The sequence below is a fragment of the Cavia porcellus genome, unplaced genomic scaffold, assembly GCF_034190915.1.
Source record: "Cavia porcellus strain 051 isolate PalLab524CR breed Dunkin Hartley unplaced genomic scaffold, mCavPor4.1 scaffold_9, whole genome shotgun sequence".
In the NCBI taxonomy this organism is placed as follows: Eukaryota; Metazoa; Chordata; class Mammalia; order Rodentia; family Caviidae; genus Cavia; species Cavia porcellus.
Genome location: NW_026947492.1, coordinates 75,774,636 through 75,801,815, shown reverse-complemented (window position 1 = coordinate 75,801,815; position 27,180 = coordinate 75,774,636). Strand labels below are relative to the sequence as shown.

The 27,180-nt window shown below is 54.1% G+C and overlaps 1 protein-coding gene across 1 annotated transcript; it reads left to right on the top strand.

The window, feature by feature from the left end:
* The first annotated feature begins 4,832 nt into the window (after window positions 1–4,832).
* Window positions 4,833–21,965, top strand: LOC134477720 (endogenous retrovirus group K member 5 Gag polyprotein-like). Its single transcript, XM_063256725.1, has 2 exons — window positions 4,833–11,719; window positions 11,793–21,965. Exon 2 carries the CDS (start codon window positions 16,990–16,992, stop codon window positions 18,727–18,729), a length of 1,740 nt encoding a protein of 579 aa, XP_063112795.1. The 5' UTR covers window positions 4,833–11,719; window positions 11,793–16,989; the 3' UTR covers window positions 18,730–21,965.
* The last annotated feature ends 5,215 nt before the right edge of the window (window positions 21,966–27,180 follow it).

Sequence of the window (27,180 nt, the reverse complement as noted above, 5' to 3'; positions counted from 1 at the left end):
ATATATGCACTGACACACTTAGTGCATGTCTGCATATACATGGGCCACATTGTTGAACAGCCTTCTTTTCCCAATCAGAAGATGAATTGCTACCTGCCCTGTACCTTGCCATCATCAGTCACAGCTCACCAAGCCCGTTCTCTAGTGTCAGGATCTTTCCAAATTCTCCTTGTATGGGACTGTGAACAGTGTTCCTACTGCTGCCTCGGGTGAGTTGTGTAATACATCCCAGAAAGTAAAACAAATGACTTGAACATCTCTGTATTTTAATTCACTCATTTTCTTTTTTTTTTTTTTTTAATTTTCTATATTGATTTGCTAAATTTCTTTTTTTTTTTTTTGTCTTTTTCATTTTTATCGGTACCAGGGATTGAACTCACGACTGCCTGCTTGAAGGCAGGCGCTTACGCTGCTGAGCTAAATCCCCAGCCCCTTCACTCATTTTCTTGAGATGAGGTCACACTGTGTTGCCCTTGAACTCCTGGGCTCAAGCAAGTCCTTGCCTCAGTACCTAAGAAGCTGGGATTCCAGGTGTGCACCACAGCTCCTGGCTTTATGTTATTCTAGAAAGGTCTGGGGTCATAATTCTACAGCAAATTGTGAGAGTGTATATTTCCCTATATAGCCGCAGGCATTGAATAACAACATTAACACTTACCTTTGCCAATTTCATAGGTGAAATGATATTTTAATTTGCATTTATTTATTAATGAAGCTTTACCCTTTAAAATATATTTAATAGCCAGTTTATATATTTGCTCTTAAAAAGTAAAGCTGGGTATGGTGGCACATCCCTGTAGTCCCAGCACTCAGGAGGCTGAGGCAGGACGATCAGGAGTCCCAGGTCACTATGGGCCCCAGACCAGGTTGGACTGCATAGAGACAGCCTGTTCTAATCGGGTCCTGATTAGAACTGACAGCCGTGGCTGACACAACGCTCAGTGATGGAGCGCTGTCTGGCAGGCACAAGGCTGGGGTTTGCTCCTTGGCACCACAAGTAAACAACCATTCTCCAGGAGTATTCTGCCGGCCAGTAGGCGGAGGAGAGGCTGTTCAGCACCACAGACCACAGGGTAAGGGCAGAGCAGATCACAGCGGCGTGATCTCACTCTGTCAGTGGACAAGGAACCCTATACCCATCCTGCCGGGCCAGCAGGGCTGCAGTGCAGTACTGGGAACAGCAGCACACGCTCCTGCAGACACTGAGCTCGGGGCCCTGGGGCCAGCTGGCCACTGCTGGTGCTTGTACAGAGGGAAGGGAACCACCAGAGTCAGGGCGTGGGACCAGCACATGCAGGTCAATAGATGAGCCAGGAAAATGGGGCTCTACTCATCGGCCCATCATTTACACTGTCTACTTAATAGTATCTCTGTCAGCTGTCAGTCATCGATCTCTCTCTGTCATGCATCGTTTGTCTATATCTGCCTATCATCTTTATTATCTATCAATCACCTATCTATACGGATCAAGTATCATCTGTCTATAGCTCTCTTCTATCAACTATGTCATCCATCTCTATCATCGATCAATTGTCTTATGGATCATCTATCATCTGTCAGTGTCTACTTATCTTCTGTGTCATCTATCAGTCATCTATCCATACAGATCATCTATCACATCTGTTGTCTGTCTCTACTATCTACGAATCATCTGAGTCTATTTATCATCTATCAATCAACCCCTGTCTTTCTATCATCTCTATCACCCATCTCTACCTGTCTATCCACATCTATCAAGTCAATCCTATCTATCTATCTATATCACATATTTCTACCTGTCTATCCATAGCTGTCATCTATCAGGAAATGATGCAGGGGAAGACCCAGAGGATGCTGAGTCCTGCCTGAGCGCGATACCTCACACATCCGTGTGAGCATCAGGCCTGCTGGCTCCTGGAAGCAGAGGGTGGGCGTGTGCAGCTCAGTGTGTCTGTGAAGAGGTGGATGGGGCGCTTGCTGGGCACACAGGCGCTGCACGCATCTCCCCAGGCTATTTTCCTATTTTGCCTTTAGTTTAAAACTTAACCGTAGCTGTGAACTTGTTCATAACGTGGGCGACTCCCTGCTGTGTGCACCGAAGGCACCAAGAACTCCAGCGACAGCGGTGCAGCTCACTGGTGGCGGGTGGGTCCTGACTGTTTCAGGACTCTTCGATTATGCCTTTCCAAGAGAGTCACAAAGCCAAGAGTCTGACAGGAAAGGCGGGGTCGCATGCGTCCAGCTTCCCTGCTCCTCCCAGGACGCTCTCTGCAGCTCTCTGCTGGAGTATTTGGAGTGCGCTCCGTGGCTGCATCACGGTGGCTGCTGGGACAAAGATCGTTGGGCAGGTTCCAGTTGACTGTGATCCTGCTGCTTCTCATCCTGAAGGCCTCCTGCTCAAACTCTTCACACCCACAGGCACACCTGCAATCTCAGCACTGGGGAGGCAGAGGCAGGAGGATCGCCACAAGTTTGAGGCCAGCCTGCACTATATAGTGAGTTTGAGGCCAGCCTAAATTACAGAGCGACTTGTCTAAAGAACAACAATAAAAAACAAAATAAGTATAATTTAACCTCCCCAGTAGAAAAATGTCTTGCAACAGTAAAAAACATACTTTCCCAGATTTGGGGGTGCTTACTTTCCAGTACTTAAAAAATGGGGGCAGCAGATTTACTCTTTTGGGCTCAAATTATTTTCAAAATTCTTTTTTTTTTTTTTTTTTCCTTTTTACCGGAACCGGGGATCAAACTCACGACTGCCTGCTTGCAAGGCAGGCTCTTATACCGCTGAGCTAAATCCCCAGCCTACTTTCAAAATTACAAGGGAGTTGTGTGGACTCCAGAAAAGAACTCATGAATCACAAAGATCTTAGTACTCTTGTTTGATAATAAAGCAAAAGGTAAATAAATACATCTAAATTCGGGGGACACTGGTATGGATCACACAGTTCTTAGTACTTTATATACATAGAGTTCGCTGAAAAATGTGCACGCGCTTCGGGAAGTATTTTAATACCAGGTCTATGGCCACGTCATGGGATGGACAGAGGTTACCTCTGGCCTTTACAGTGACAAGAGGTGCTCGAAATGTTGGCTCTTGGCTTCCAGATGTTTATTAGTGCACAAACAGCTGCTCGGCTGACCTTAGGCACTGAGATTGCTGCATGTGACCTTCCAGTTTCTTCTCTAAGGACCGGCCGTGTGTGGTGGGCTTTCTGTGACACAGGACATCCTCTAGGGTCCCTTGTATGAGGGTGACAGCACCTGTTAAACATCATACTGTCTTCCTTTTCCTGTAGTGCGTGTTCATGTTTTGGCTCTCTCTCTCCCTCTCTGTCTGTCTCTCTCTCTCTCCCCCCCTCTGTCTGTCTGTCTGTCTCCCACCCTTCTCCTTCTCTGTCTGTCTTTCTCTCCCCCCCCCCCCCGCAAGTAGATGTAGATGGTGTAGATAGATATACCGATGCAGACATAGACACAGACATAGATACAGACACAGCTTGCCGGGACCCCCAGGCCAGGGTCATCTCCCAAAGGGCATCCTCTGGACAAAGCCCTCGGCCTCTCCTCTGGTGGAGGTTTGGGCTGAAGCAGGAGTGTCAGGTCCCTTCAGGCTGGCTAACTGGGAGTCACAGACAGGCACTCGGAGAGGGCCAGGCCGGCTCCTCTGCTCCCCAGTCTTTTTTTTTTTTTTTTAAATTTATTTAACGAGAAAAAACAAACAAACAAACAAAAAAAAAACAAAACAAAAAAAACAAACCAGAGAAAGGGTACAAGTTATACAGATTTACAGAAAAAAATAAACAGTAGGAAATCACTAGTTAATGGATTACATATTGTCATCTTAGAAATAGTTGTTCAAGTTACAAAATTAAAGCTTATAAAGTGGACATTCCAACAGTGAGACTGCAAACAGTTCTGTTCAATGATCCAATAAAACTCAGCGATATCATTATCTATCTTATACACTTAAATATACATGCAGTTATATCGTTTAGAGCACTTTCTTTTCCTCTCTTTTGTACAATGGCAATTACATATTTTGGGTTTTGTTGCTCCCACAGTTCTTATTACTTTTTTGGAGTGCTCCCCAGTCTTATGCTTTGAAGGGAACCCGTGCTTTCGGAAGGCCATCGCTGCTCTTCTGAAGAGAGCCAGGACACTTGCAGGAGCAGCCATGGAAAGGTCTCCATCCTTGTCTGTCCTCTAGCCTCTCTGCAGAGTGACTGCTGCTGTCTATCTAGAAACGTGCCTCTTATATGTGTCCTTATTCTCTCTGTCGGTCTGTCTGTCTGCCTGTCTTTCTCCCTGATGGAAATGGAATCACACTGAAACTTAGAAGCCGCACCTTGGAGACACATTTCCTATTGCACCGTCTCTGGGAGCTGAATCCATGTGGTCAGTTACTAATCTCCTTCTGCTGTTGTGGCCCAGTGAGGAGAGTTGTTCTCCACCACGCACCATATGCACAGTCCTGGGTGTGTTTGCTGGACAGGTCATCCAGAAGTGGACGGCTGGGGTGGTGCTTGGGCTCTGGCCGTGGACTCAGGTTACACAATTGAGCAGAGTCACCTGGTGGCCTGTGCTTGGTGAGATCCCCCTGCAGTGCGGGGCTCTGTAGCAACTTCTGTTTCTTTCCAGAGATGTCTGGCTAAGTAAGAGCTGCAAATCTCAGCTGTGTGAGCCAGGAGCTGACTCTGCCAAGAGGTGGAGTGTGGGACTGTGGTGTCCAGGCACTGCAGGGCCTGAGAGCCAGGCAGCAAGGGGACCCCCTGAGCTGCCTACAGAGTCACAAATATGAGACCATCTTGATAGGAAAACATAGGGCCAGGGGAGCAGAGGCTAAGGGGGGGGGGGATGGCCCAGAGCATCATGGTTCAGGGCAGAGGACAGTGCTGGAAAAGCCTGTGTAGGCACAGTGAGGGCTGAGGGATCCGCTACTGTGAACTATGGTGGCTGATGCAGAAAACCAAACCCTGAGATGGAGTGGCAGTCATATTCCCATCTGGATCAGGGCTTGACTTCAAAATATAAGCTTATGGGGGCTGAAATGTTGGGTCACTTTGGGACTGTGGCATTGAAAACTTGAACCGGACATTAAGGTCAAGAAGTGTCCTGTATTCATAGACTGAAAAAGTGGCCCCGAGGCCCGGGATTTCTCCACATGGGAGGGGCAGTCAGTGAGCCCATGGCGAGAGGAAGAGCTGCCCTGTGTTATGGTTAACAGTGGAACAGTGCTGGGGATCCCGGTAAGGGAACCGCGCTCCCCCAGCTGTGTGAGACAGGAGCTGCCTCTGTGAGGGGGGCCATGGGGGCTGTGCTGGGCTCCTTCACCAGGTTTGCTCACTGTCCTTTGAAGGGGCCCAGAGTGGCCACCCCTTCATTTGCTGTCAGTCTCTTCTCAGACAGTTTGAGTGACTCCTGGTTCTATACTTTTAGAGAAAAGTGTCGTTTTGGTCTCTGGGCCTGCAACACTGCCGCATTTTAATTTTGTTTTAGATTTATTTCTTTTTCTGGTGCCTGGCTTCCTTTGGTCAGCAGAGAAGTCTGCTCTCCACTCTGCTGGAATCAAAGATTTATAGCTTTGAGTTGAAACTCAAACTTAGCGAATATTGAGAGCTGTGTCACCCATGGAGAATTAGGTCAACACGTAGGGGCTGAGGAGGCTGGCTGAAGAACTGAGGCCCGAATTATGCTGCAGGACTGGCTGTTTTTTTTGTTTTTTTTTGTTTTTTTTTCCTTTCAGAGGCATGGTCTCTCTGTATAGTTTGGGCTGGCCTTGAACTCTCTATGTAGCTCGAATGGACTCAGACTTGGAGCAATCCTCCTGCCTCAGCCTCCTGAGTGCTGAAATGACGGGCGTGTACCATCACACCCGGTTGAGGACTTGTGTGGTTTCTGGGGCTTCTGGGATCTGCTGCCACCGTGTTCCTGGATCTGGCTGCCAGTGTGGTGTCCCATCAGGAAGGATTCTTGACAGCCCTGCATCTTTGTGTCATGTGGTCCAGAGCTGGGTATAAGACTTTCCCTGGCTCACACTTGCCCAGTGCCAATGTGGCCTAACTCACAAGCTGAAGCCAGGGTGCTGGGGAAGAGGGCAGCTCCCTGGGCATGTGCAGTGTCCGGCCCAAGCCGTGGAGCAGCAGAGTCTCCCCTTGAGCGCACTGCTGCCCTGGTGAGGTTACCTTGTTTCCTTCGGACTCTCTTCGCCCTCTACCCACAGAACAAGAACTGACTGCAGAGGTGAGAGGAAGCCAAACATCAGTGCTGCGTCACAGGAAATTTGACCCACGCCCACTCGTGAACCATACTGACTTACAGCAGGACTTCTACCAATCAAAAAAAGCAGGACCGAAGCAGCGCTGTGAAGCTGGGGTCCCTGAGGCTCCCCAGCCCCTCTCCCTGAACCCCAGCACCTGCCTGGGTCTCCGTTGGTTCTATCCGCTCACATCTGCCCTCCAGCCCCTCCTTTGCTTTGGGTCCTTGTTACCACTGTTCCTGCCTAGCCGTCAGTCCTTGGGTTCCAGCTGAGCACCCTTGCTTGGGGGCCCAGGCCAGGTTGGGCTCCCCGACAGCGTCTGCCTCAGGGTGCCCAGCACTTGTCACCCCTGCGCTGTGGTCACGGCCAGCCCGATTCCCCAGTGCCCAGCATACCTGGGGTGCCCTGACCCTCACAGCCTGGTACGGCCAAACCGAGGCGAGGCTCCTTTGTGCACCTACCTGCCCGTCCACACACAGGGTCTTCCATGAAAACTGTTCTGAAGTACATTTAGATTTACCAGAAGCTTGCAAGGCAGCGGAGCCCTTTCGAGGTCCTATCCAGCCCTGTCCAACATCCTAACATCGTTGTACCGCAGCACATTTAGCAAAGCTGAGCAGCCAGCACGGACTTAGGGAGCTACAGACTCCTTCACCCCTCCTGGCTCCCGGGAATACCTTTCCTGCTCCCAGAGCTCCCCGAAGGATCCGGTTGCGTTTAATTGCAGTGGTTTCTCCGGCTCCTATCTGTAATTTAGTCCCCTTCTTCCCTCCTTCTCTTTTGTCTGTCACACCTGAAACTTTGGAAGTGTCCTCCCGACCACGGAGTTGGCCACCTGGCCTGGATGGTGACCGACCCATCTCGTGAGTCCCATCTCCGTGTGGCTTATTCCCTTGGGGGAGTTGGGGAAGGGAGGAAGGAGCGGTTTACTGCCTGGTTTATGGGCTCCATTTCTCCTGGGGCTTTTGCCTCCTCTCACCGAGCACTTGGCGCTCCTCGGTGGGCCCTGCCTGCCTGGCAGCTGCTCCTGCTGGCGTCTTTGTGGGTTCTTGTGGGTGTGGAGTACACTGGTGGTAACTCTTGCTGGTGCCGTCTTCTGAAGTTTAAAGTTTGGTTTCCTTAGCAATGGAACCTTACCCATGCGGCAAAGGGAGCTCATCATGGAGGGATGTGAGGGAACTGCCCCCCCACCATAATTGTGAAGTCAAACCTTGGTTTTACATTAAAAGACACTTCTAAGTTTTTCAGCTCCTGTGTGTCTCACTGCCATTAAGCAACAGGAGACCTGTCTTCTGCGCAGCAGGGTGGCCATCCATGCAGGCGGCCCGTTTCTGGCACCCCAGCAGGTCTGAGTCCTGTCCTTGCTGCCCTCTGACACCCTGAAGTACATTTCTCTGTCTCTGGAGGTCTGGGGCCAAGAGCAGGATCACGCTGAAACAGGAAGTTTGAAGAGGATGATGACTTCCTCGTCTGTAGAGCAGAACTGCAGGACCTGGGTGTTCAGGTGACACCTAAGGTGATGATTCTCGGGCTCCTGAGGCGGAGAGTGGGAGTGGGTGAGGAAGGACGTGTGGCTGGTCCTGCTCACTGTCCACATGGCCACCTGGTTGACAGCCACGGAACCTCAGAGGGAGGGACAGAAGAGGTGCCGTGAAGCTACAGAGGAGCAGGACTGTGTCCGTGGGAAGGAACCACCCTGCTTCCTCCAGGATCAGGTGGTTGGGCAGGAGAGTGGCCTCGGGGAGGCTTCGGCGCGCACAGAAGGTGGGAACAGGGAGCGTGCGTGCTGCTAGGGCCTCACACTGCTTGTTAGACTTTTACTCTGGCTCAGTGGATACTCTTCCTACACGTGGATTAGTGCAGACTTCTTCATGGCTGTCAGCATTGACAGGCTGTAAGCGATATTCTGCTGGGTATGGTGGAGCACATCTGTAATCCCAGCTCTGGGAGGCTGAGGCAGGAGGACTGTCCCCAGTTCAAGGCCAGCCTGCCTACACTATATAGTGAGACCCTATCTCAAAAACAAAGAACAAAAAAAACCCAGAATAAAACCAGTAGCCAAAAAGATGATATCCTGGCAGGTGACTATGATGTGAGAAAGATCTGTCTGTCTATCTTCCAGTGAACAAATAGCATCATATATAAATTTATTTATTTTATTCTTTTATTTTCAGAGACAGTGTCTTACTATATAGCCCACACTGGCCTCAAATTCATAGAAATTATCCTGCCTTAGCCTCCCAAGTGTCAGGATAACAGGACTGGCACACCTGGTGATTCGCTTTGTATATTCTGTATACAGCGTTCACATTCATTTTGCATATTCCAGGTATTGTGTATATGCGTTTCATAATACCATATATACAGTTAGTCTCACAGTTTTGTTTCCTTCTCATAATAACCGTGTGCCAGGCACGTCTTCAAAGCTGAAGGCACTGAGGTGCAGGGACTTCGAACATTGGGATGAGGCTGAGCAGGCACCCTAGACCTGGCCCCTGGCCATTGGCTGTGGCCCTCAGAGAGTTCAGGATGGGAGCTGCCTGGACCTGCTGCCAATAAGGGTAATCGTCCCTGCAGGGTTCACCAAAAGCAATTCTGTTTTCTCCACATTAAGCTCCCAAAATTGAAAGCCACCAGGCTCAAGTCTCAGACAGACAGGCAATCAGCCATGCTCACCATGGCAAGGCTCCAGCCCGGGGACAGTCAGCACCATCCCTGGAATCGCTGGAAGAGCAAAAGCAGTCCGAACTGGGGGAGGCTCGAGCCCTTGGAGAAGGAGCCATGGAGCAGGAGACTGAGCGGGCCATGCCTGGGTGTCCCCAGGTCCTTGCCTTCCAAGAGCTTGGGACAGGTCGTACTCCTAGGATTGCATGTATGTACATGTGTGCTGTCTATTAGACAATGTGGTAATGACCCTTTATCTGCTAAATCAAAAATTAGTGTTGGCTAGAATGACCACTCAGGGTACTGTGGCTCTGACAAAGGCTGGAGTATGAAATTGCTACTCAGCAGAAATAAGGAAAAGGTCTGAGCGATTCTGATCAGACGCTACTTCATTAAGAGTGGGACTTGGTGGGGAGAGACAGACAGAATCAAATCCCAGGAACTATTTGTGCCCACCAATTCAGTTGCACTCACCTTTTGAGCCTTTCCCGATGCCTGGTGAAATTACTGATCCATGTTCCATGCTCTGGAGGAATTTGAGGTTCTGAGGGGGATGTGTGCTTGCTAAGAAAGGGAATGTCCAGCATCCTCCATAACAAATAAATCACCTTGGCGTAGTGGAGCCTGGTCCAGGCTCACGAGGGTGAGCATCTTCGGCTGCTTCATGCTATGACTTGGAGGTGTTTGTCATTGCCCTGGCTTCAGGTTCTGTCCCCCGGGGACCCAAAGCAATACTGTCCTCAGACGCTGGCCTGGGCATCCTCAGGAAGCCTAGAGGCTGAGGTGACCCAGTGCCCTGTGAGGATCTGGGGGTGCTCAGGTCCCCCCACCCAAGACCAGGAGCGACCGGAACCAACCCCATCACTCTGGGTCCTGCTTTCTCTCCTTACAAGAGGGCGATCAACTATTTCAGAGGAGGAAGTGATTGGAGGAGGATGCAACTGGCCGAATCACACTGACCAGGGGACATCGAAGTTTCAGTGGAAATGACAGTGTGCTATGTGTCCCCGTGTCCCTGTGTCCCTGTCCCAGAGCCTGTCTTTGAGTCTCACAGCAGGAATTGCGGGCTATTTGTGGTCAACCTTAAGTAAGAAGCAGGGTGTGAGGCTCTCTCAAGGGGAGGTAGCTGCTGCCCTGGCCAGCCGGCTTGGGGACACCAGGGAATTGCACGGTGCCCCCAGTAGGAGGCCGTGCAAGCCGCCAGCTTGGTCTCGAATGCCATCCAAGTAAGTACAGTTCCACACTGCAGTTCTTGGGCTGGAAGAGGGGGAGATGGGGCTGGAGTGCATAAGTTCACACTGGACCGGGTGTGTGGAGCTTCCCCAGAGAAGCTCGCTTTGCAGAGCTTACATTAAAGTCTCTTTTCCCACTTCCAGAGGCTGCTCAGGTGGGTTTCAGAAAACTTGGAGAGATTTTTGTCCATTGCTCAAATATCGTGGGACATTGTGTTTCTTCTTGTTTTTTGCAAAGGATCACAGATAGGCGGCCCCGTTTGCAGAGAATTCTACATGTTCTGCAGCACGAAGGAAGAGATCTTGCTCCTTTTATAGAAACAGTCCCCTGAGGTTGCCACTTAAAAGCTGTTTTGATCCATGGATGTTGCTGCTGTCAAATTCTCCAGCTCCCAAACCACCATTACACATTTTCTCCTGGATGTGGAATTTCAGGCTCGTCCTGCCTGACCCTGTGATAAAGCCATTTGTTTCACCCTGGGATGGAAGATTCATTATTTTTTCCTTGTTTCTCCTTGACAATTATCTCGATCTCTACCCATAATCTGCCCAATCTTTTTCAATAACATCCTGTGATTAAAGCCAATCGGCTCATGTTGAAAGCTAGAGGAGCATTAACCATGCACAGAAATATCACCCTTGGCGAGAAGAAGGCGGCTTTTACCAGGCTGGTGCTCAAGAGACTCTTGACAGGGAGAGTGGACGTTGACCTGCTGCCTGTGTTTAGTGCTGTTGTAAAACAGAAAGGGCCTGCTTCAAAAGGCCAGCATATGGCAGCTGCTCCTGGGGAACCAGAGGGCAGAGCTGCCCGAGCAGGAGGTCAAAGAGCACCTCGCTGATTTTCAGATACAGCCCCAATTATCAGAGGATGAGGAACCAGATACTCTTCCGACAACAGTAACAGCAGTGGGAGCCCCGATTATTCAGCCGGGTCATTGTACTGATTAACTCACTTCATTCCTCCCATAACCCTTTGATATGTGAGGGCGCTGGTTTTATAGGGCAGTTAGTGATTACTCCAGGTCACCCACCAGCACAGGAGCAGAGCGAGGATGTGAACGCGGATACAGATGCCCAGCGTGTTCTCCGCCCAGGATGGCCGACGTCCTAGGGAGGATGAGGCAGAGATAGATGCTCAGACACTCTTCCTGTCCTCGGGTTGGGATAGCTGGCTTGGGATAGCTGGTAGCTGTGGTTTATATCCCGCTGTCTCCCCAAGGCCTTACGCACCTGTAGATGGGCTTGGGGAGGGACTGGGCCTAGGCTGTGATAACTGGACTTGTCCCTGACTGGCTTAGCATGGTTCTGGGTGCCGAGGTGTGGGCGGCACCAACCAACAGGTTTGTAGCCTGCATGGGACGTGAGTGGGGAGGGGACGGCAGGCTGTGGCCTCCGGCCTGCCCTTCTGTGGGCTGTTTCTCCTCTGCCAGGCTGCCCCGGCTTGGAGCCAGGTAACTGTGGACTGAAACCACTACAAGCTGTGAGCGAAAATAACTTTCTCCTCCTTTACATTGCAGGTGTTGGGTAGTTTGTCTTAGCCATGAAAAAGCCATGAAGAGAGTAACACTTCAGGAACTCTGGAGGCCAGGTACAGTCATACACCAACAAGCCCCACAGTGCTTTGCTATCAGTAGTTCATTCTTTTCATTTTTAAACTTTAGGCAGTCCCCATACAGATGACCGTGTGGATCTAGGCTGAGAAGTGCCCACACCCACGGGAGCCCAGAGACGGTGAGAAGCACTTGGGGGCAGTGTTTGAAGCCCAGGGCCTCGGCTGCTTACCTGCCAGACCTGCAGAGAGCCCTCCCCTGGCCACTTTCCTCACCTAGGACGTGAGGGGCACCTTCCTCCAGGATGCTCTGGAAAAGATAAGCGCGCGAGGAAAATGGTTTGCACACAGGAAGATCCTGAATAACAAACAACACGGAGAATGCAAAAGCTCAGAGATGACAGCGCCCTCTCGGTCCAGGTCTAGGGCAGAGCAGAGGCCCAGCACCAGAGCCGGCTTCAAAGCTTCACCTGCAGCAACTGACTTTTGCTCCCATAACCCTGACCGTCGCTGAGACCCCTTGCCCTCTCCCTGAGAGTGCATGAATAGGCCCTAAAAATACTGAGCGAAGCAAGGCTTTTATGCCAGGATGATTTTAAATCTACAAAGCCAGTGTAGAGCGGTGCCTGTGGCTCCTGCCCGGTCCACCGAGCTGTTCTGAACTTGTCAGCTCTGTTGCTGCACTAAAGGGTTCCTTTTTCCTCTTCCCGTGTCTCACCCTAGTTCTCGTTTCCTGACACCTCGCATGAAAGATGGCAATTTAGACTTTATTTCTTCACTGTGACAGCCATGTCCCCATGTGTCCGGGCAGAGCCTGTCCCTGCTCCTGTCGCTGGGCCGGGTCAGGCCTTGTGAAGTAGGGGTATGCAGGTGGAGGAAAAGTAAAGTAAACCATGTGTGCCTGGACTCCACCTTGAACGCTGCCCTCAGCTCCGAGACAATGATGGCAGGAGGGACCTCAGGGCAGGGGGGCCCCTGGCCCGTGTGGACAGTGTGGGATGTGTACAGCTGCAGCTGGACGGGGCTCTGCCCCTGGTTCCCCAGGACGCGGAGGGAGCTCTGTCCTGCCAGTTCCTCCTGTGCCAGGGTCTGGGGTGCTTTGCTTGGTTTGTAAGGGAACCACGGCCCAGCCATGTTAGTGCACCAACGTGTCCTCTCCACCCAGTGCTGGGTCACTGCAGTGTCACCTGAGCCATGCACAACCCTCAGGCAGCACTTGGAAAGTTGCAAAACAGGAAATGCAGCTGGCTGGGAAACTGACACCTACACTATCTTGGAGGAGGCTGCAGGATGAAAAGGAGGCACACAGTGGCAGACTAGCTCCGGTGTCACTGTGTCGCTGAAGAGCTTTACCACGGTGTGGTCAATGCAGCCCGCAGCCTCTTCTTCACTGCTCGTGCTTGGCCTTCAACCTCGGCAGGAGCCGGGGCCCAGGTCCCCGCAGGAGAAAGCTCACCTGCCCAGGAGCCGCCCAGGAAGGAGCTGCGGGCCACGCCCCTGGGGGGCGCCGCACATGCGCACTCTCCATTGCTAGCGGTTCCATCACCCCTGGGAGAGGAGAGCTCACCCTTGTGGTTCGACTCTCCTCATCCGCACATCCATGTCTTCCACTTTTCTTCTCTTAAACTTTTCCAGGCTTAGATTTTCAACTGACTTTTAAAAATTTTATTCTATTTTTCTTTGCAGTTCTAGGGATTAAACCCAGGGATTTCACACTGAATTACACTCCCAGTTTTTATTTTACCCAGTCTTGAATTTGCATTCCTCCTGCCTCAGCCTCCCAGAATGCTGATATACGCCCACCTGCTCCAGGTGACCTTGGCTCTTGCAGGGTCACCATCCCCACTGTCATCCTCCCTCCTCTCCGTGTCATTAGGCACCAGGACCTCGTGTCCTCTCCTCATTTCTACTCCGGACAGCGACCTCGGGGGACTCAGACACCCGGCTAGGAGGAGGAGGGGACGTAGTCTGTGGGGGGCTTGTCCCTGGCGCCCAGGACAGCCGCTCACTGCCAGAGCAGCACAGCACCAGGAGCCCAGCCGGCCTGGCTCCTTCTAGTTGTCAGAGGAGACGTTGGAAGCCAGTGTGGAAACCGTGAAGCTCCCGGAGCACAGCCATCCTCTCATGTGCTGTTTGATGAGTGCTTATTTCACAGCTGCTGTGGAAGTGCCACTGTGATGAGTGCATTTTCTTGTGTGGGGTCACAGGGCCAGAGTGCGCTTAGTGCTCATGTTTCTCCCAAGTCCTGTGTGTCCTCCACGTGCCACAGACCCCGGCGGCGTGGCTAGGGTGCCTGCCTCCTCCTGTCCCACATGAGGACACAAGGCCACCAGGTGACAGGAGCTCACACTGGCTGTGTCCCAGCCTGGCAGGGACCCACTCCACCATCGCAAGGAGCCTGCAGCCGTGCAGTGACTGGAGTGGGGCTCCCCATCACTGCATCGGGCCCTGTGGGTGAGGGGGGTTCTAAGGGGGTACTGGGTCCTGAGTTGCCGTGGACATGGTCATAGCACCTTGACCAGAGGGTGGGGTCATGTGTCTCAGGGCAGAGCCGAGGCAATGTGTGGCAGAGAATCCAAAGCCAAGGCCATCACTGCAGCCAGGGGACGCAGTCCTGACTTCTCCCGAGCCTGCACGGCATCTTTGCTTCAGCCTCGGGAAGCTGATTTTGGATTCCAGCCTTTACACTGTGGCAGGGCTGGTGTCCATCACTGTAAGCCACCAGCTTTGTTGTATTTTACAGCAGTCACATGAAGTGACTGTGACACACATTAATATCTTTACAGTCAGCACACAAAGGAGCAAAGTTTGAGGGAAAATGAATCATCAGACCAAAGACACAGGTGCCAAAGTGGTCAGGCGTGGTGGTGTACACATGTGGTTCTGGCAACACAGGAGGCTGAGGCAGGAGGGTTCTTGTGAGTTTGAGGCCAGCCTGGAACCGGGTTATGGTGCAGACCCCAGGCTTGATTGCCAGGCCTCAGATGTTGATTTTATTGCTTATTTTTTGTGGGGTTTTGAATTGCTTTGTTTCGTTTTGTTTATTTTCACTGGGGATTTTTGAGACAGAGCCTTGCTATGTTGTGGGCTGGTCTTGAACCTCAGGCGACCCTCCTGCCTCAGCCTCAAGAATGCTGGGATTACAGATGTGAGCCACCATGCCTGGCTTTTGTCCAAGTTTCTAATGTGAGGCTGACCCTCTGCTCAGGGATATTGGTCCTGCATCCTCCAGGGACAGAGCCAGCCCCAAAGCTGGTTGACAAGCAATGATGGTTTTGGTGCTGGGGTGCAAAGGTGTCCAGAAGGACCCCTTTCCTTGAGGGGCCTGGGAGGAGATTCTGCTGGGGCTGGGATGGCACCAGCCTCCCTTAGTGACTTCCTGTGGTGGGAGAGAGACCTGTTCCATAGAGCCACACCGAGGACCGCGCTTGGCTCCCCTGGCTGTCTGTCCTGGCGGGGGGCTGTGCTGAGCCATGGGGAGGCAGTCACACGGGGTCACACAGGGCAGCAAGCAGGGTGCTGTGGGGCTCAGGAGAATTCCTGAAGCACGCTTTCTTTTTTCTTTTTTAAACATTATTATTGTTAGTATTTTTGAGACAGGGTCTCACTATACGGTTCAGGCTGGCTTTGAACTCACTTTGCAGCCCAGGCTGATCTCGAATGCAGTGCTCTTCCTGCCTCAGCCTTCTGAGTGCTGGGGTTACAGGCATGCATCACCACTCTCCACCTGAAATTTTTTGGCGGCACGAGGGACTGAAGCCAGGACCTTCAAATGGAGTTACATCCCCAGCCCTTTCTATTTTATTTTATTTTTTAAATTTTGAGATAAGGTTTTGCTAAGTGCTAAATGGGCTCCAATTTGGGATCCTCCTGCCTCAGCCTTCAGAGAGCTGCAGATGAATGCTGCCCGCAGGCCCATCTAGTGGGTTTCCGAAGATGTCTCATGTTGTGAGTCAGGGGTCTCCAGGACCCCTGGAAACTTTGTGGAAACTTTGGCTCTGACACAATGTGGACCCAACATGATCGATAAACGCAGGTGATGCTTTTTGATCCCCAGGACACTTAGAGAAAGCTGCTGTCCAGACCATAGTGGGCAGTGTGGGGCGAGAGGTTGTTCTGAGGAATTGTGTGGAGTCTGGGAGGAAGGAGGAAGAGGCAGGAGGGTGCAGATGGGTGAAGAGGGGTGCAGTAGGGCACCAGGAAAAGGGCTTTGGGGTTCAGTCTGGAAGGATGCCTCTGGATGAGGAGGAGAAGGCAGGGTTGACTGGTGAGTTTCAAGGGACAACCAACTTAGCTCCAGTGGACCTGGCACAGACCAGACCACGAGAGGCACCCTGCTGGTAGCATGGGCTTCTGTGTGATGCTGAGCCTGGGGTGCCCTTCGTGGAGCTTAGGACGGCCCAGTCCCCTGGAGCAGGAATATTCAGGGAAGGAGCTGTGGGCATGTGGGGAAACTGAGGCAGCATGGTGTTGGATGGGAGGGTGTTGGGAGCCGCAGCCCCGAGCCCGGTCGCCTTACTTGGCGGACGTGAGGCCTATAGGAAAGAGCAAAGCCTGAGCTAGATTACCCCTCCCATCGAGTGTGCTAAGATGGTGCTTATCTCCTGCTTCCTGTTTGGTAAACAACCCGCCCTGTAAGATCTCCTGCTTCCTGCTTGGTAAACAACCCGCCCTGTAAGATCTCCTGCTTCCTGCTTGGTAAACAACCCGCCCTGTAAGATCTCCTGCTTCACAACCCGCCCTGTAAGATAGTCTGCCTAGCAACAACTGAACCCTATAAAAGTGAGTGCCTCTCCCGCCAAAGAAAAAAGAAGAAGCAAAAGAAGCAGAAGAAGCACACAAGGAGCCGCGGAGAGCGGACCGGTAGAGGCTTCAGGACAGACTGTAGGGAGAAGCACGCAAGGAGCCGCGGAGAGCGGACCGGTAGAGGCTTCGGGACAGACTGTAGGGAGAAGCACACAAGGAGCCGCGGGGAGCGGACCAACAGAGGCTTCGGCCGGGAGGATTCCCGGGGCAGGCTGTACGGAGAAGGAAAATAAAAGAAAAGGTTGTCCACTGCCAGACTTTGTTGTGTGTCCTCCCTGCCGGCCGGGAGTGACATCGACATTTGGTGGCCCGTACGGGGAACGACTGATCACCCCCGAGACGTGGCAGTGGACAACGCTCCAACGCAGAGCTGCAAGACAGGTGAGTAGAGGATAAACCTGGACCCTGGGTGGCGCGCACCTACAGGGTTTGTAGACTTCTCTCAGGCTCACGCGTAAGTGGCGGATTCCTTGGGCCTCACGCGGTGAGTAACATATTAAAAAATGGGAAACATGCTAGGTAACGGCACTAAGAGTGAGGGTGGTTGCGGGGAAAGCTCTCAAGAGCTTACAAAAGTACGCAGGGTATTTGAGCAGGCCCAGTCAGGGAGCTCCCGAGAGGGGTCCGTCAAGGGGAACAAAGATGCTAAGGAGGAGGACGGGGCTCAAGCCTCGGAGTCGTCTGACTCCGAGGACGAGGGAAGGTTGAATGGTGAGGAAGCCAAAGAGACCAGCTGTCAGGGGCCTAAGTCACTTGATGGGGAGACGCAAGGCTCTTTCGCTGCGTTGCGCCGCGAATTGCGCTCCGCTCAGCTAGGCTTACGAAAAAGCAGAGAGCTTCTGAGCGCCCCCTGGCAGGGGAGGGAGACAGAACCTTCTGCTCCGCCCTGGAACTCGTTCCCGGAAGCGGTCCCTCGCCGCGAGGCCGCCGCATGGGAACTCCCCCCTCTTCCGTCAGTACAGGAAATAACGCACAGGCCGCCATTTTCTGTTCAGCCACGGCCGCCATCTTACGATGCTCCGCCACCGGCGGAACGTTATTTCCACAGACAGCTGTGGCATGGGGGTCGTGTGTCTAATGAAGACCACCCGTTCCCAGGGATAGATAGCGGCCCCTATGGGATATATCCTGTACAGATGGCCATGGCTCAGGGACGTAATGTGTGGGAACCCTTTGAAATAAAGCAGATTAGAGAACTTAAAAATGCAGTTACAACCTTTGGGCCGACTGCGCCTTACACCATTGCCATGCTGGAGAACCTGTCTTCTGGGCCCCTCACCCCCACGGACTGGACTCAGCTGGCAAAGGCGTGTCTGCCCTCGGGTAGTTACCTGGATTGGCGAGCCTGGTACGCCGAGTTCGCTGCCGAACAGGCGGAAAGAAACGCTAACCGAGGGAACCGGGGGTGGAATAGAGACATGCTTATGGGGGAAGGCCAACACGCTGATAATCAGACTCAGTTCCCTGGTGCAGTTTATGAGCAGATCAATACCATTGGGCTTCGCGCCTGGAAGCAGGTGAGTGGTGCCGGAACGGCATCCTTGTGCCTTTCTAAAATAGTCCAGGGCACAACAGAGCCATTCGTTGATTTTGTGGCTCGGATGCAAGATGCCGCCGATAAGATCTTTTCCGATAGGGAAGTGGCTCAACCGCTGGTTAGGCAGTTGATTTTCGAACAATGCACAAAGGAATGTAAGGCAGCAATAGCCCCACATAAGAATAAGGATCTTAATGCCTGGATCAGAATATGCAGAGAAATAGGGGGGCCGCTTTCTAATTCGGGAGTTGCAGCTCTTCTGGCTGCGGCAGTGCAACAAAGGGGACCTCGCGGGTCTAGAGAGGAACATAAAGCCAAGGGGTGCTTCAGCTGCGGGGACCCAGGACACATTAAACGCAACTGCCCAAATAGTGCAGACGCCAAGCCTCGCCTTAAAAATGAAGGATCGTATAACGTCTGTGGGCGATGCAGAAAGGGTCCACATAAGGCAGAGGATTGCAGGTCAGTTTATGACGCTCAGGGAAATCGTATTTGTGGCCGAGATGTTAACGAGCCAAAAAACGACCAGAGGGGGCCCTCCTCGCCGGCGGGCCCCCACCCCCGAGACAGGACAACACAGGGTGGCAGCCTTCCACAAGGGCTACCCCTGGGTCAGCAGGCGTGGACCTCTGTGTCGCCTCCAGAACACCAATCGAGCGAGCCCGTGCCTTCCATGATAAGTTTCATGTCAATGCCAGGACACTAGCAAACCATTTCCATGTTCCTAGAGCAGATGCACGAGATATCGTGTGACTATGTGACTCCTGTGCCACATACAAACCTGCCATACCGATGGGAGTAAACCCTCGAGGTTCGATCCCTGGTGATGTTTGGCAGATGGACATCACACATATACAGGAATTTGGGACTCTTAAATATGTTCATGTTTCCACAGACACCTGTTCTCACGTCATATTTGCAACAGCAGAAACAGGTGAAAAAGTGTCTAATGTGATCAATCATTGCCTGGCGGCTTGGGCCGCATGGGGCAAACCGAAAATATTAAAAACTGATAATGGACCAGCCTATATAGGCAAAGCCTTCAATGAGTTCTGCAAAATGATGGAGGTTCAATTAAAACATGGTATCCCATACAATCCCCAAGGTCAAGGAATCATTGAGAGGGCTCACAAAAGCCTCAAAGAAATTTTACAAAAACAAAAAGGGGGAGTAGGCCAAGGCCTGGCCCCAAAGGCACGATTATCCATGGCACTATTCACACACAATTTTTTAAATTTAAATAATGATAATTGCTCCCCAGCTATGGAGCACTGCAACCCTTCCCCCAACCATAAAGGGTGGGTTAAATGGAAAGATGTCCTAACAGGACAATGGATGGGCCCGGATCCGGTGGTTAGCTGGAACCGAGGCGCGGTTTGTGTTTTCCCACAGGAACCGGGACGAGAACCACTGTGGGTACCGGAGAGACTGACACGGGCAACAAAGCCCTCGACTGAAGATCAGACCTGCCCTACCGGAGATCCATCACAGACCAACCAACAAGATGAATAGAAATAGCGGTAGCCCAAAATGGACAAAAAGATCCTCAGGCATATGCATGGCTCGCTCGCCTAGCCTACGACCGAGTCTAGGGGCGGTGAGCTTCCCACACTCCTCCTCTAAAAAATTATGACATAGCTGGGTAGGAGAGTCAATGACGGGTAAGAGCGTACTCCCCCGGTGCGACTCAACCTAAGCCAGGCCCTACCCCATCCTGCACGTAAGCCGCTGGACTGTTAGATGCTGCCCAGGTCTAAATTTCTCTCCGAGGGGATTTCTTTACGGAGAGGAAATGAGTGCAAGCTTGTGTGCATCCAGGTTCCGTCCAGTTTGTGCCTGGCCCTAGAAAAAGGACGAGGGCCTCAGGGCCTTGGCAGACCATGGGACGGCCGACCAGGGTCTAAGCCAAGGACCTACGGTGGGCCTACGCATAGGGCATAAGCCTCTGCACCCAGTCCAGGAAGGGCTACGATGCGCACATTCATAAAAAATAAAAAAGGGGGAGATGTTGGGAGCCGCAGCCCCGAGCCCGGTCGCCTTACTTGGCGGACGTGAGGCCTGTAGGAAAGAGCAAAGCCTGAGCTAGATTACCCCTCCCATCGAGTGTGCTAAGATGGTGCTTATCTCCTGCTTCCTGCTTGGTAAACAACCCGCCCTGTAAGATCTCCTGCTTCCTGCTTGGTAAACAACCCGCCCTGTAAGATCTCCTGCTTCCTGCTTGGTAAACAACCCGCCCTGTAAGATCTCCTGCTTCACAACCCGCCCTGTAAGATAGTCTGCCTAGCAACAACTGAACCCTATAAAAGTGAGTGCCTCTCCCGCCAAAGAAAAAAGAAGAAGCAAAAGAAGCAGAAGAAGCACGCAAGGAGCCGCGGAGAGCGGACCGGTAGAGGCTTCGGGACAGACTGTAGGGAGAAGCACGCAAGGAGCCGCGGAGAGCGGACCGGTAGAGGCTTCGGGACAGACTGTAGGGAGAAGCACGCAAGGAGCCGCGGGGAGCGGACCAACAGAGGCTTCGGCCGGGAGGATTCCCGGGGCAGGCTGTACGGAGAAGGAAAATAAAAGAAAAGGTTGTCCACTGCCAGACTTTGTTGTGTGTCCTTCCTGCCGGCCGGGAGTGACACCGACAGGAGGGGACAGGATCATGCCCTCTTCCCTGGTGTTCAGCTGAGAGGGGGTGCCTGGCAGCCCCACAGACGCCTTCCACCGGCACAGAGCCTGGCATCAGGGAGGACCCTCGCACAGTGCAGTGCTGTATCCCCAGGTCCATGTTCCCAAGTGGCCAGGAAGGGACAGTGAGGCATGGGTTGTCACAGCCAGGTCCATGACCGCGCAGCAGGCTCCATGTGGTGGGGAGTGTCTGCTGCTTTCCTCATCTGCTGTCCCCTTCCCTGGCCCGCATCCCGGACACTAGCCAGGGTCACTGGCCCTGAGTCCGCCTCGATGTCCCCCCTGAACTCAACCATTTCCCAGGCACCACAGAACCTCGCCCTGCTCCCCAAGTCCCATGGGAGCAATGGGTGACTGTCACCATCCTCAGCCAGAGCAGGGTCACTCCTATGGCTCTCGGCACCTGGCCCTGTACCCTGGCCTCCCCTTCTCTGGGCTGTGCAGGGCCGCTATCCGTGGGAGAACATGTGCAGCACCGGGGGATGGAGGGCTCCAGCTCTGCCTTGTGGGAGAGGGCGACAGTGGACATCTGCAGGGTGGGAGTGGGTGCTGCCCTCCGTGGGCTCAGACAGGGGCAGGATGGGGACCATGGCCAGCTGACACAGGTGCACAGGCGGTCACGCTTTCTGTGTGAGGACTTTGCCAGGGAGCAGACGGGAGCTGCGTGGCCTCGTGTGACCTGGACCGGGCTCTGGAGTCATTTCTGACTCCATCCCTTGAAGCAGGCTCCTGCAGACACAGAAGGGTGAGCATGGCGGAGTAGCGGCTAGTCATATGCGCAAGTCCCACGGAGCCAGGACCAAGGCCCTCATGGCCACCGACTCCCAGAGAGCTGACAGGGGTAGCCCTGGGCTCCCTGCTACGTTGTTCGGGGCCCCTTCCCCGCTGTCCCCCGGCTCTCTCTCCAGCCTCCAGTGTGAACTGGGGTCCCCAGGGGCAGACCCTGCTTCTGGCCCCAGGAGGACAAACACCTTGGCCACAGCCAGTCCCTCCCGGGCCGGTCACTGCAGCTGAAGCAGTGGCAAGACAGTTGCAATTTCCTGGATGGGTGAAGGACAGGAACAGCTGGCAGCAGTTCTTCCTGTGCATGATGGCTGGAGCCAGGGTTGCTGGGGTTGCTGTGAGCTTTGGAGTTGTTTTTAAAGATATGTTACTTCTTCACCTTAAACAGGTTGAGTTCATGTTTATGTTACTTAAAACCAAAGATGACTTTTAAAATTCTGTTACTGATTTCAAATGGCATAAAAGTGGAATAAAATCATGTGAAACCAATGGCGGCTGACTGTAAGCACCTTGTGGCTTGGCACAGTGTCTCTGCGCTCCCCACCTCCCTCCAGCCCCTGCAACTGTCACTAGTGGACCCCGCATCTGGACGCCCTGCTGCCCGGCTCCTGCTGGTGATAGCAGCCTCCCCGCCTGGCCCCAGCCGCTCCAAAGACGGGAACTCCAGGCGCAGGGCAGGCGACAGGAAAGCCACGGTCTCTCGGAGGCAGCGCTGGATTCCATCGAAGCAGGCTGGGTCCTGCTGAGCTGCCCTCCCCAAGGATGCCCAAGACAGGTCCTAGGCAGGGGCCCAAACTGAGCACTCGTGGCAGCAAATCCTAGAAGCAGCCTGGTGCCCATCAACAGGTGAGTGGGTGAAGAGCACGTGTTTACCCACAGTGGAGCGCTATTCTGCCGTAAAAAGGATAGACAGGAGCCACGCGTGGGGCGGGGGGGGGGGGGTTTGCACCTGAGACCACAGTGTTAGTGAAAAGGCCTTCGTCACCACACGGTGTCTCCTGTAGGAGAGGCCCAAAGTGTAAATACAGCAAAGAGCAAAACAGAAGCCAGCTGATGGGAGGCGGGAGACAGATCCGCACAGACAGAAGGAGCCAAGAACCGAGCAGGGTTGGAGGGGAGGGCGCAAAGCAGGAAGAACTGAGATGCCTCCCGTCCCTGTGGAACGAGGGGAATGTGATAGCCCTGCACTGCAAACTAATCAAAGTAAAAGCTCTTAGAAAGGCGGTAAAAAATTAGAAGGAGAGAGCACTCTCACTGTTCAAATTGAAAGAGGACAGAGGACACTCTGTTCCTCCTCTCACTCCTCCTCGCCCGCCTGAACAGCCCCTCCCACCCCTCCGCCCTGCCCCACCCCGCCCTCTGGCAGGACCCTCACTGTCCCTGTCCCTGGAACCAAGGTCTCAGAGCCTGGCCGCAATGCACAGGCGCCTCCTGGTGTCCACTTCGAATGTGGAGCCAGGCAGAGCAGGCAGCACTGCCCTGAGTGCAAAGGGGGAGGAGGAGGAAGAGGAGAAGGCCACCAACCCCTGAGCTCCTGCTGTCACCTGCACCCTCTGCTGTGGAAGGGCAGCTCTGGGCTGCCCACCACCCTCCAGGACACACCTTCCTCCACACCCCACACTGGCACCCTGTGCTCCGGCTTGGGGCCACTCCCGGGCCAGCCCAGGAGGCCCAGTGTCCTCTGGGATCTGGAAGCCCAGGCTGGTGACAAAGCCTCTTTTTGTCCCTCGCAAAGGCGGAAAGGCCCTGGCAGGGCTGTCTCTTGTCACGGGGCGGGGGGAATCTCCCAGTCTGGGCGACCATACCCTGTTTATCTGGGCAGCTGTAACCCTCCTTGACCCTGGAGGACTTGGGGACTGGGACTCCCACAGCTGTAGCCACAGGCAGAACTGGTGTGGGTAGCCTGGGCTGACACAGCTCTGCACCCTTCCGGGTTGTGGATGGCTCAGGTTGTGGGGTGACGGGCACAGATGGCTCTGCGTGGGTTAAGGCAGCTTGGGGCAGCTCCTGCCCCACTCCAGGTACTGCGCAACAGAGATCAGGACTCTCGTACATCACCTGTCATCCCAGCTACTCAGAGGCTGAGGCAGGAGGATGGCAAGTTTCAGGGCAGACAGGGCAACTTAGAGGCCTGGTGTCAAAATGTAAATTAAAGGGCGGGGCTGTTGCTGAGCAGTGGAGCACTTGCCTGGCACCTGGCACGTGTGGCCCTGGTTTCAGCCCCAGCGTGGAGAAAACCCATCTTGTGATGGTGCTGGGTTGCAGCACATGCAGGTACAACTCCCTGGAGCACAGCACTATGTGTGCAGAGCCTCCCGCAGGCGTCCCTCGTGTCAGCACAGGAGGCACAGGACCGCAGGACCTGCGGGCCGTTCACGGGCCAGTCCCTTCCCTCTTCCACTGCTTTGTTCCCCCCTAGTTTTCTGTACAGAACAATCACAGGACTTCTACCCAAGGAAAGAAAGGACCACCAGCTGTGTGATGTGTGGGTCGGTGGGGTGAGCTCTGTCCCCAGGAAGACTGCTGCCTGCCAAGACCTCAGACAAAGTCATCTCAACGAAGGTAGGAGTGGATTGATTCATTGCCCATCCATCCCTCCTGGAGAGCACAGAGCTGGGAGCTTCGAATACTAAGGACAGGGGCCCCACCCTCTGGGGACAGCAGTCAGGGCAGGGCTGGGGGCACCTGCTCAGCATCCAGCGCTCACTCAGCAAATTGCCTGCAAGTCTGGCTCCTGCACCAGGGTTTGAATGCCGGAGCGCAGGGTGTCAGCACCAGCCACGTGTCTCAGTCACCGGTGCAGGGCCACATTGCTCCCTGGAGGCCGGATGAGGGGAGGGCGTGTGAGGAGAGACTGCAGGTGGCTGAATGTGCACGTTAGGGACACACAAAGTACAGGAGAGGACTGCTGATGGTCCCCTCCCAGTCCCGCTGTCGGCCCTGGTGTCTGGTGTCCTCTTTGCTGAGTGTCTCTGCCAGTGTGACCAACAGGATGGTGAGGCTGCTGCCCAGGGGCACCCGTGGGCAGCTGGGACAGCGCAGCTAAAGACCTCTGGGAGAGGGCGCCATGCTGCAATGGGAAGCAGGAGGACACTGGGTCGGCCATCGCGGAGGACGTGGGTTCTGAGAGGAATTCGTTTCTGCTGCAATCACCTCTTTCAAGGATCTGAACATCCACCCTGTTTTTGGTCACCTGGGGATGGATGGGCCCAGGGGTCTTGTCTGCAGGCCACTGCTGAGGGAGAGGAGAGGACTTCCTGGAGCAGGGAGCACAGTGGTCGGGGAAGCTGCCCAGTGGTTGGGGCTTCTGGGCCATGAGAGTGAGGCATGAGGGCAGATGGGGCAAGGGCATGAGAAGGAGTCCTCCACTCCATCTGTGTCCAGCGAGCTCCTCCCGTCCCACCTGCTCTCTGCCGAGCCTGTACTGCTGCCTTGGAAACTCACCAGTCCCATTTTCTGGGTTGGAAAACTGAGGCTTGGGTCAGGTAAGTGACTTATGCATGGTCAGACTATGACAGAGCTGAGGTTTGGACTGAAGAGTGTCCAGCTCCGAAAGGGTTGCTTTGTTTCCTGTCCTGGGCTTGGAACCAGGGGCTCACATAAGCCTGAGAAGCCAGAGTCTCACATTTTCTTTTTGAGACAGGGGCTCCTGTGTGGCCCAGGCTGGCCTGGAGCCTGCAGTGGTCCTGCGCCCTCTGCCTCCTGAGTGGTAGGGTTACAGGCGTGCGCCACCGCAGCCACCCCAGAGTTGCACTGTCCATGAGCCAGGCTCATTGGAGTCTGGCTGTGTGGTGAATCAGGGAAGTGCCAACCCCCTGCCCTCTTTGAGGAGAGAAACTGAGTCACAAGAGGCCCCTTGGCTGATCTGAGAGCTTCAGTACTGGGCGCTTCCTAAGACACAGAGGAGGTGACCATGGGGTGCTCGTCAAGACACAGAGGTGACCCTGACACGGCTAGGTTGGCAGGCTCATCCCTTCCCCCATGCCCCATCCCACGCCCCTCCGGCAGGGGCAGCTGTGGCCTTGCCATGGACACACAGATGGCACCCAGAGCTGGCATGGGGCCGGATGTGGAGACAGTGCCTTTCTGACTGCAGCCAGCTCCCCACTCCTGCTCCCCCCTCCCCAAGAGAGGCACGCTGGCTTGAATCAGGCCCTCATCTACCTCCGCTGCTCATCCACTGATCAGCCGGCAAGGTATGGCCACGCGGTCCCCTGGCACAGAATCAGTGTGAGAGAAAAGTGGGGGACACGTGACCCAGTTAGGAGCAGAGCCTTCTGGGCCCTGCATCACCCACCTGAATGAGGGCGGCCTTTCCCGCTGCTCCCAGGACCCCGAGGGCCCAGAACCGTGGTCCCGCCTGCTGGCCAGCCCAGGAACCCTGAGATCTGTGCCCCCTCCCGCCCCCCGGCTCCTGAGGGCCATAGCTCGCTCGATGCCTTTCTGTGTGTGCAGACTCTGTGATGGGCCAGCAGCCCATGCTGCCCTGCCCTGGGACACTGGAGGTTGGATGTGCCACCTGATGTGGTTCTGGCTCCTGGTGATCCTCCCGACTCAGCCTTGCAAGTGTTGGAACAATAGGCAGGCACTACCATGCCAGGCCAGTGGCTAGTGGCTACTTGACCTCTGGTTGGTCGGCCTGCTCCTCAACGCAGTGGCCCTTCTTCTCCTCCCTCCGGTGACTTCCGGGTTCACAAGAGCGCTCTCTCTGTCCCTCTCGCTCTCTCTCTGGCCACTCTGGTCCCTTGGCTTCCTGCATCCCAGGCCCTGCCTGTCCTCTGGGTGGGGGCCCAGGGCAAGGACTCGTGCGTGCGCAGGAAGGCATTGCGCTGCCCTGGAGTTGAGTGATGGCCAGACTTCTGGAATGTCCACAGAGCCGCCCGGCCGGGCCCTCTCCCTGCCCGTAACAGATGGCCCGCTTTCACCAGCCGGCCGGAGCACATTGTCACTCCTGGCTGCAAGTGAAATATTCAGTGGCATTTAAATTAAATAGACTCTAATGCTTCAGTAATATTAATTACGCTTTCATTCATCCCTGGCCTAATAAATCAGTGCGTAAGGAGGGGACGGGGCTGGCGGCCTTTGTGTGGAGCCCGCACACAATGCACCCTTTCTTGGCGGCCGGGGCTGAAAACATCTGTGCTGGGCCCCTTGGGAGGAGGACTGGCCATGACATTTACACACTGCTGGCCCATTTGCCCCGCACAGGGGCCACAGGAAGCGGAGGCCACACCGGAGACCGCTCAAAGAGACCGCTCAGCCAGGTTCATTAGCCCAGCCTTGGGCGAGAGGACCAGGGCCAGTAGAGCTTGGGAGGGAGAGAAGGAGAACTGAGGCGTGGGTGCTTACTGTGCTGAGGTACTGAGCTCAGCACTTTGTCGGCACTCCTGTATTTATTCCTTCTGAGGACCCGTGACAGGAGCCAGCAGCCCTTCCAGCCCATTTCCTGATGAGGTTCTGGTCTGTCTTGGGGTGTTCGGGTCCCTAGGTGGTGTCTCCAGGGGCAGTGACTTGAGTGGCCTCCAGGTCCCCCTGGTGGTTTCTGAGTTCCTGGCCCGGGGAGGTCGGCCCAGTGGCTGAGGCTCCAGCCATGCATATGTAAAAGAAGCCAATAAAACAGCCAGGGAGCCTGCCCTCCTAAATCTTCCACACAAAAACGCACACTTGGACGCTTCAGAGTTGCCTGAGCTACCAGTTTATGGCA

Coding starts and splice junctions, on each gene's coding strand:
- LOC134477720 (XM_063256725.1), top strand. CDS start 16,990: ATGGGAAACATGCTAGGTAACGGCACTAAGAGTGAGGGTGGTTGCGGG.